The following is a 10,197-nucleotide window of genomic DNA, read 5'->3' as shown; positions in this document are numbered from 1 at the left end:
CCCCCGCAAATACCTGTGGGTTTGGGGTAAATGGCGAGTGGAAGATGAAGAAGGTGGTGGCTCTGATGCGGGCTCCGAGGGCAAAGGGCGTCCTCCACCTGGGGAACCGAGTCAGAGCGCCTGCAGCCGGGCACTGAGCGTCCACCGCCCCAACCGGGAGGCATCTGGGCAAACCCACCAGATCTGACTCCCCAGTCCCAAACTGCGTCGCGACTCCTGACAAGGAGGAAGTTTAAAGGCTTCCGCCAGCTTTGAGGGCATCCCAGCAGCCAAAGGTGGGCAAACTGCGACCAGGAAATGAGGGCAGGAGTCTGGTGGGAAAAGGAGGACTTGGCTTTAGGTTGCCACTGCCTAGAGCTTCCTTCCAAGAAATAGCTCCGGTACCGGGTCAGCGCTATCCTCACCTTCTCCCTATTGAAATCAACCCTCCTCTTTACCTCCCCGCCCCGCCCCAGTCTAAAGCTAGGTTTGCTGTGCACCAAGCCTTCCTCTTCAAACGCGCTTTAATTGCTTTTAAATGGCCGCCCATTTGCGGGCAAGCTTTCCTCTGCGAGCGCTTTGTTCCGAGACTTTCGATGCCCGTCTCGCTGCACCTCGGCTGAACCCTGAGGCTTAAGACATTAGGGCTGGGGTGGGGAGCGCTTTGGGCCCTGGGACTGCCTTGGAAACGTTTCTACCTGGTGTTAGAGCTGCTCTTAGAACCGCAAGTGGGAGAGCAGAGTAGGGGAGACTTCTTGGTATAAGATGGGTCCAGGCATGCAGGAGGATACCCTCGCCCAACATGTTACCAAGGTGGGACGCGGTGAGGTGGCCAGTCTTCCCCTCTTTTTCCCTCCCTTCAAGCGACGGTCCTAGGGAATTATCCTCTTCTCAGCAGCCTATAGCAGTCTGGCCAATAGGAAAACAATTATTTTCCTGTGAAGGGTAGGGTGGAGGATATCATTTTCTCTGGGTTGCGGGCCTGGCCATGGAGCAGGGAGAACGACCACTGCTTGTGTTGCAGGTGCGCATGGTGAGAGGGGAGCTGGTGGACGAGTCGGGGGGCTCCCCTCTGGAGTGGATAGGGTTAATCCGGGCAGCCAGGAACCCCCAGGAACAGACTCTGGAAGCTATTGCAGACTTACCGGGAGGACAGGTACTGCGGGCTTCCCCTCCCACGCCTCCACCCCCACCTCCACTGTCAATTGATCTACCTATCCGTCCGCGCGGGGCCAACAATATTAAGCGAAAAGCGCTTTAGCTTCAGGTCTCGTTTAAACGTCTCTCTCTATATATTTGGGGTAGATATTGTTTTCTGTTTGAAGGATGAGGGAAGTTGAGGTTCAGAGAGATCTAGTAGCATCTCTACGTCACACAGCGTCAGAGTCGGGATTTGAACCTTTCTCCTCAGTTGCTCTTTTGACGTATTACCCTAGAAATGACAAGAGTTGTCCTATTCCTTGCGTCCCAGATCTTCTACCGGGCTTTGCGAGATGTCCAGCCAGGGGAGGAGCTGACTGTGTGGTATTCTAACTCTTTGGCGCAGTGGTTCGACATCCCCACGACTGCGACTCCGACACACGACGAGAAAGGTACCGCCTCCAGAAGGGCCCCTAGGCCAGCGTGGGTGGGGGGAGAGCTCGCTTCTCTTCCAGTCTTGAGGAGAGTCCCCTCGCTTAAAGGGCCTTTCGCTGGAGCTTTGTAAACTGGAATTCAAGTTCCTTATGGAGGCAGCGTGGTGACATGACCTTTACCTACTTAAAATCAACAGTAGATAGTAACAAGATAGTAACAACAGTGATTGTAATAAACTGGCTCATAAGGCAGAGGTAAAAGTAGTTCTTATTGACCTTATGGTGTCATTCTTTCCTACTGCATACAGAAAGACAATTATTTACATGATTGAGAATCAATTAAGGGGCTTTCACCATTGTTACAGTACGCACTTCATGAGTTCCAGAGAGTATAACTCAAACCTGGGATGCTTCTGCAAGGTGAAAAGGCTTCTTTTCCCACTGGTTTTTGAGGACAGCAATGTTTTTCTACAGCATTTTAGAAGCATTACGGTACTTACAGCTGGCCAGTTGGCAGGTACTGAGTCCCTTCCATTTAGATGGTATTTATTCATTTCCCCCTCCCTACTTAAATTGAATCTGGGATGTATCCCAGCTTCTTCTCAGATTTATTTGATCCTTTCTAAAGCCAAGAGTGGATTTATGCAAATTAAGGTGCAGTAATAGAAAGAAAAACATTAAAAAAACCTTTCTTAGAACTCTTACGGGCACTTTCTGTGAAAGAAGTCTTGGAGGTGCTAGAATAGTTAAGGTCCTGAGAGTCCTTTTTCATACAGGAACCTTCCATGGCTTTTTTCTCTTGCCAGTGGGTTGTCTAATTTCGCCTAAAGACAGATTTATTATTTGAAGTTGACATAACGAATGCTGTGAAATATTTTAACATGCTCTTCTCCTCAACTGCCTGCTTAAATCTTATCCATTTAGAAACAGGTTTAGAGAAATTAATACAAATATGGGAATTAGGAAGCACTTCATGAATAATACAGGATGAACTTTATTCAGAAGGATGACTTATTTCACTTCAAATGTCACTGTCCCCTGTAAATTAATTTCATTGATTTTGTACATAGATTTGTATACATTCACTAAAATTATCCTAGTTTGTTTCTTGCATCATAATATATTAAGTTTTCTTGTCAACGTCTTCCAGTAAGAGAGAAACCCGATGAAACTCCATACATAGTGAAGAACTTGCAAATCTGCCACAATAGATCAATTTGGAGGGCCACTGGACTTTATTTATTTATATTTGAGACAGAGTCTCAGATTGTTGTCCTCAGTAGAGTGCTGTGTCGTCACAGATCACAGCAACCTCGAACTCCTGGGCTTAGGTGACTCTTGCCTCAGCCTCCTGAGTAGCTGGGATTACAGGCACCTGCCACAATGACCAGCTATTTTTTTGTTACAGTTTGGCCAGGGCCAGGTTCCAACCTGCCACCCTCGGTATATGGGGACAGAGTTCTACCTACTGAGCCACAGGTGCCACCTGCCACTGGTCTTTAAGGCTAGACATTTCTACATAGAACACTTTCCTTAGTTAGGCATCACCAAAGAGTACAAAAACAACTTGTTTGAGTAATGACTCCTATGTTTTCCTTTTAACCAATTGAGCTTATAAACATCTATGGTAATGGAAGTCAAAATAAACACTAATTTCCTTTTGGGGAAGGCATAGGCTATTTTGAACCCTGACTTCTTCAGTTTGAAGATAGCTGTTTGAAATCATGAACACCTTAGGATTACACAAAAGGGAGGAGGCAAGGTTGCTTATGAAGTGTGTTTGATACTCTGGGCATCCTTTAGATCTCAGAGTCTACACTAAACAAGGTGCATATTGAATCAGAAAACATATTTTGCTTAAATCTCAGAGAGAGGAAGAAATAAGTTGAGATACCTGCTATTCTTCCAATACTGGGTAACTTCAATTGGTTTTAATTCTATAGTAAGATTAAGGAAAATACTGCCCCTTTGTTTTAAGAACAAAGCTTACTGGCCTTGCATTAAGATGAGTCATTCTGGGGCAGGCTCTTAAAAACTCCTCCTTTCCACAGGAGTGAGGAGAGGGAGGTCTTTAATTAAAAAAAAAAGACAGATTATTTAAGGGGTTAAACCAACATACCCCTCCAAGAGAACACAGATCTATTCTCTTTTTTTCTCAAGATCAATTTTACATGAATATTCAATACAAGGTAATTGGAACACTGAAATAGTTTTAAACCTAAATCTTCTATAAATAATTAGGATAGAGTTTCACAGGCAAATAAACCTTTCTGTTTTCCTCTTCCTGCTGTCCTTTGACCTCAATTGGAATATATCACTTCTCACTTACGTTTTCATTATTGTTACTGAGTGGTATGTGGGGAGACTACTTGCTTTACGCAAGGCCAGAAGTTAATATACATGCAGGGAAGAAGATCTGAATTTTTTCCCATTGTTATTTCTCTAGTAATGTTTAGAAGTTTGAACTGCTTGCACACACATAAGGAGGGAGAATTTAACTTTCCCATTACATTTTATGAGACTGACATATACTTTGGAAACTTTCTTGTGGATCAACTACTTTCTCACCAACATCCTTTCAGCATTTCCAGCCAACTACATTTTAAAAGAAATCTAACTGCAAGATCACTCTTTGTGATTTGCCACCAAACATATGTATAGTGCCTGGTAGAAAACTCTACACTTATTAAAATCTGAATATCTGTATCACTTATATAGAGTAGTGTAATAAGCTAATAAATGTATTTCCTCCAAGGACTTTACTAAGTTTGGGTCTGTACAGCTATCTAGGAGTTAATTAATTATCAAGTGGAACTTCTGACGAGACAATGCAACATCATCCTTCTTAGAATATCACCATCCTTTATAGATTATCAGGACGTTGGATTTTTTTTCTCTCATCAAATTAAATGGGGTTAAAGAGGAAATAAAGATACAAATAATTTTGAAGAATAGCAAATTATAGTCCCTATGTGGTCCTTCAGTTGGTCACGCTCCAGGAAAACCTCAGGCAAAGTGTTTAAGACTGGGAGGGGGTGAAAGGAGTGGGTAATGGACACAAAAGACATTGTTCCATGAAAAGGAATGATTACATATGGCCCATACATACAGGATATTGTCTCTCCTGGTAATGAGGCACTCATGACCATTAGATTGGCCTTTGTTCAGTTTATCCAAACTCCTTGACATACGTCACCTATTCTGCAAACGCCAACAGATGGGCTCAGGCACAGCACAGCTTCAACACTTGATTTAAAGCAACAGCTGCTGTTTGCTCTTCCCGGGTCAGCCTGCCTGAGTAGTGCTCTTCCAACGAAGATTTTGCTTGGATGGCCTGGAGGAAGTCTTCGTTGGAAAGGCCAGGCCTTGTCCTCTGAGTAGTCCCAGAGGATGGAGAAAGTGACAAGGGCTAGGTATCCCGGGCTTTTCTGGCTCGATGCAGTGTAGCTGCGGAACTTCCTCGCCCTCTCTCCATACCGCTAGTCAAAACCTTTGCCTTAGGTGCGCTGGCACTTTCTGCTCGCTTATTTTCTTCTCACCGGGTCGTTTTCCCACTCTTTCTCACCCAGGGGAGGAGCGCTACATTTGTTGGTACTGCTGGAGGACGTTTAGATACCCCAACAGTCTTAAGGCACACTTGCGTTTCCACTGCGCGCTCAGCGGCGGTGGGGGCGGCGCCTTCCTGCACCAAGAGCACGCGGCCCGCCAAGGCGCTGCCTCAGCTGCGGATGGCCTCGGCGTCTCCCCGAAACCATCGGCACCCGACTTCGCTACAGCTGCCCAGACAGGCGCTTTGCGGCCGCACCCACAGGGCCTGCCACCCACTCAGGCCTGCGGGGCGCGGGACAACATCAAGCGCGAGGTCTCCTCTGCACCCTTGGCCACCTCCCCGCCCCCAGGCAAGTGGGGGCCGACCAAGAAAGGGAGGGAGCAGCTGGACCGAGCCCTGGACAGGAGCGGGGCTGCCCGAGGACATAGCCACTTTCTCGGCATCATGGGCGGCTCCCCAGCGGGGGGCGGCGGCCTGGCCTTCTACCCCGGCGTGCGCTCAGCTTTCAAGCCTGCCGGCTTGGCTAGGGCGACAGTGGCAGCTCATGCCGACTCCTACCGGGAGGAGAACGGTGGCAAGCACGGGGCTGGCCTAGCCTTAGGCAGGTTGCTGGGTGGGGGCCGGGCAGGCGGGCGCCCCGGGAGCGGGGAGAACCCAGTGGCGGGTGGCGCCGGCCACCACCATCACCACCACGCGCACCACCATCACCACCATCCCAAGTGTTTGCTAGCTGGGGATCCGCCACCGCCGCCTCCGTCGGGCCTGACCTGCTCAGGGGCCCTGCGCAGCTTCCCTTTGCTCCCAGTCCCCCCGGAAGAGGCGTCCCCCTTTAAGCACGTGGAGCGCGTCCCTCCCGCAGCCGCCGCAGCCGCGGCGCTGCCGGGAGCGCGTTACACGCAGCTGCCGGCAGCGCCGGGGCTGCCCCTTGAGCGCTGCGCTCTGCCGCCCCTCGACCCGGGCGGGTTCAAGGCCTTTCCCGGTGGCGAGTGCAGCCACCTGCCCGCCGTCATGCCGGCCTTTACCGTCTACAACGGGGAGCTGCTCTACGGCTCACCAGCCGCTGCCGCTTATTACCCATTCAAATTGCACTTTGGCGGGCTACTGAAGTATCCGGAGTCTATCTCCTACTTTGGCGGGCCCGCGGCAGCCGCTCTGAGCCCCGCTGAGCTGGGCTCCCTGGCTAGCATCGACCGGGAGATCGCCATGCACACTCAGCAGCTGTCTGAGATGGCGGCCGGGAAAGGTCGTGGCCGCCTGGACTCGGGGACACTGCCACCGGCGGTAGTGGCGGCGGGCGGCCCTGGGGGTAGTGGCAGCGGGGGCAGCGGCGCAGGCAAGCCCAAGACCGGCCACCTGTGCCTCTACTGTGGCAAGCTGTACTCGCGCAAGTACGGGCTCAAGATCCACATGCGGACGCACACAGGCTACAAGCCACTCAAGTGCAAAGTGTGCCTGCGGCCCTTTGGCGACCCGAGCAATCTCAACAAGCACATCCGGCTGCATGCCGAGGGCAACACGCCCTACCGTTGCGAGTTCTGTGGCAAGGTGCTTGTGCGCCGCAGGGACCTGGAGCGCCACGTCAAGTCCCGCCACCCGGGCCAGAGTCTGCTCGCCAAGGCAGGCGAAGGCCCAGGTGCAGAGCCCAGCTATCCTCCGGAACCTGGGGATCCCAAGAGCGAAGACAGTGACGTGGACGTCTGTTTCACCGACGACCAGAGCGACCTGGAGGCTGGGGGCGGTGGCGAGCGCGACTCTTAATGAGTCTTTTAGGGAAGGGGAGGGGCGACGGAGTCTGGAAAAAAAGAACTTCTCTGGTGAGAAGGACTCCATTGACAAAATCATTTTTGTTTTGGGGAGGGCGCCAGATTTGGAACAGAGAGAGGTCCCATGTCCAATACTGAAACTCTGACTACAAGTTGAGAGGGGCCTTAAAGAAATCTGGCCTACTGGGCAGCTAAAGGGTGGCCAGCCCCTATTCCCTACTCTCACCCCCACCTCGCACCCCAGGTCTTCTGGACCCCTCGGATAGGCTTACCTCGAGTGGCAGAATCGTTCTGCTCTTGGGGTTTAAGATCACATTAATGCGAACGCCCTCGAGGGCTTGGACTTTTTAAATTGTACTTTTCTGTGGAGGAAATTGTGCCTTTTGAAATGACGATTTGTGTGTATTTTACATTAGCATTTCATTGCGTAGGCAAAACACTAGTCGCAATTCGGTAGATGTGACGTCCGTACACTTGTTTCCATTTTATCTGTTCCCATGTCAGAGGCTACGCCTTGCTTCATTGAATATGTAGTGTTAGCAGGTGTACAAATTGTTCAAGTCGCAATTATTTATAAGAGAGTAATTATAAATGTAAAATATCTAAAGCATGAATCTAAGAGCACGCAATATATAATTTTAAAGAAAATATTCTATTTGTTAGAATACAAATGTAGTGTATGTTGTTTTATAATGAATGGTGTAAATTTGATACAGTATTTTGGTCTTGGTTCCAGATTGTGCAATCCTTGAGAAAAATAAAGATACAAATGAGAGTTTGTTCGCTTAGCGATTTTAGCAGATCTTTTAAAGAAGTAGTTTTATTTGAAAGCAATTTTTGAGGAGACTTCAAAATAAATCATAAGACACTGGAATCATTTTGCTATTCACAAGGTAGTGTTAAGCAGTGTTGTAACAGGGAAACACAGAATTTTCAATATGAGCATTTCACAGGTTCCCAAATAGCAGGCAAAACGATTGTTTTCTTAAACCATTGTTGATCATATTAAGTGTTTACATATGCTTACTGAAAGAAGCTAATGACCTTCAAGAAAAAAACTCATATATTATCCTTTGTCAAAAAGAATTATGCAACTGTAGAATCACTCTTTATTTCTTGTTGTATTCCATTTTGACAGAACTTTCCTTGGGAAGCAAAAAAGGGAAATTTGCTCAATGCCTTTTATCATTCATACATTTTAATATTCACTGAATAGTAAAGAAGATCCATTTTGTGGAAGGTGCTGATCTATTTGCTTTACTTAGAAGTTTCTTTCTTCCATGTACTTTTGCTGTCAGTATTGATCCTATTTTGCAAAAGAAAAAACCTACTCTTCAAAGTCTCTTTGGTCCCATAATTAGACCAGCAAAGTTAGAAGGAATGACTGGTTAAAAAAATTGTTAATGGAAGCTAATGGAAAGATATGATAAGGAATATAATTTTGTGGGCTAAAATTGGAAATCATCTGTCCTCCTCCCCATACACACTCTGGGGAGGATTTTACTCTAGGCAATGAAGGACCTTCAGCCAGGAGGGTGCCCAGGTCTGCAGCAATTTTCTTCAGAGGTCACCCAAGGTTGTGGATTTGACCCTGATGATTTAATTTAGTTTAAAATGTCCTTTATTTTCTGAATTCTGAATGCTTTGCAAGTGTCCACCTAGCTAGGATACTGCCTCACATACCTGGTGGTTGGCAGGAAATTTTTCTGGCACATCATAGCAGGCAGCATGGGTAGGGGAGAGCATCTGATTTCTTTTATAAGAAAAATTTATGCCAGGAATTATAGAGTTTTAGTGTTATCTGACCAGAAAATGTTTTGCTTTGTAAAAGAAAGCCTAAAGAGGAAAAAAAAAAATGTGTAGATTAACATTTAATTATGGCGACAAAGATACTACCATTTATTGAGGACCTACTCAGTACTCTGTACCAGGTTCTTAAGCTACTTGCAGTTCTTTCCTGTCTATGGAGAACTGTGGGCTTGCCCCTACCAAGTTCAAGGATGACCTTGTCACACAGAATGTGCAGTGAACACAAGCATCTGCCTGCTAAACCTTGGCTCCAGGATCCAGAGCTTCTCACCACTTGCTTGGTATCACCGTCCTGCCCTTTAATAAAACTATTCCAGCACTTTAGAGGAATATTGGAAAACTTTTCTGAAATCTGAATACTTCTTCAAGGAAAGTGAGGAAGACTGCTCAGATTTGAAACATAAGAAAAGTTATATCACCTATAAGAGTATGAGTCCACTTCCCTATACCCTGGGTCTGTACTAACTCCTATTATTTTTGTTGTTTTGTGTGAAGAGAACCCATAAAGAAATACATTAAAAATAAGCCAGATCACAATGGCCAGTTACTTGGGAGGCTGACGCAGGAGGTTCACTTGAGCCCAGGAGTTCAGGACTGCAATGTGCTATCATCATGCCTGTGAATAGCCACTGCACTCCACCCTGGAGAGAGATATTGTTTCTAAACAAGAACAACAACAAAAAAATTGGCCACAGGATATAAATTTAGAATTGATAAAGATTTAAAATAGAGAACTCAACATTCCTTTGTAAAGTGATATCAACTAGAAGTTAATAGAAGAGATTCCAATAAAAAATTGAAAATTGAACAAAGAGTTAAAAGTCTCCTAATTGCAAGTCACGTGTAATTCTCCACAGGTCACCCCAGCTAATCCTTATATTTGTTCATCGTATATGCATACTGTCATACATAATTAGTGCCATTAGCTTTAATGGCAAAGTCAAATCAGTGATACACACACTGTGATGTACACAATCAGGAAAAATAATATTGCTTATTTTAAGGGGCTCAGTTGAATTAGTGTTTTTTAGATTAATTTTTTTTTCAGTCCTTTATCCTTTTCTCTCCACTCCCTTCCCCCTTTCAATCCTTCTTATCCTGGTGATCACCCCTAACTTTAAGGGTCAAGCTAAAGTCACTGAGAGTTTCTGGTATTCTAACTGAATGTTATATGTATTAGAAGAGTAAAAAAGAAAAGATAGGAGTATGCATTTCCTTTAGAAGTGAAAGATTCTAGGTTGTTTCCACTTTGTTAATTTGGGCATTAAATTGTTTTGCTAAGCTATGTCAGACAGACCTGGATTCTACTTTGTCTGCCGTCATTTACTAGCTCACCATCTTGGATTATTCTATTGCTTCAATTTCCTCCTTTGTAAAACAGGGTGAAATAAGTAATAGGGTAGTTGTAAACATTAGACGAGTTAACAGGTCTAGAGCTTAGAATCATACTAGACGCATAGTAAACTCTCAAACGATATGAAAATAACTAGCAATCGCTTGTGTTTTCACTTCAGAGACGTCA

General features: G+C 46.2%; 1 protein-coding gene across 1 annotated transcript in view; it reads left to right on the top strand.

The window, feature by feature from the left end:
• Positions 1–7,655, top strand: part of PRDM13 (PR/SET domain 13) — an 8,589-nt gene extending 934 nt beyond the window's left edge. The window contains exons 2-4 of the mRNA XM_003798209.1: positions 1,004–1,135; positions 1,451–1,571; positions 5,123–7,655. Coding sequence (XP_003798257.1) covers positions 1,004–1,135; positions 1,451–1,571; positions 5,123–6,861 — 1,992 coding nt within the window. The 3' untranslated portion in view covers positions 6,862–7,655. The remainder of the gene's footprint in view (positions 1–1,003; positions 1,136–1,450; positions 1,572–5,122) is intronic.
• The last annotated feature ends 2,542 nt before the right edge of the window (positions 7,656–10,197 follow it).

The sequence above is a fragment of the Otolemur garnettii genome, unplaced genomic scaffold (genome assembly GCF_000181295.1).
Source record: "Otolemur garnettii isolate 467f Iridium unplaced genomic scaffold, OtoGar3 scaffold00132, whole genome shotgun sequence".
Classification (NCBI taxonomy): Eukaryota; Metazoa; Chordata; class Mammalia; order Primates; family Galagidae; genus Otolemur; species Otolemur garnettii.
Note: the sequence above shows the minus strand (reverse complement) of the source record. Positions and strands in the feature narration are given on the sequence as shown.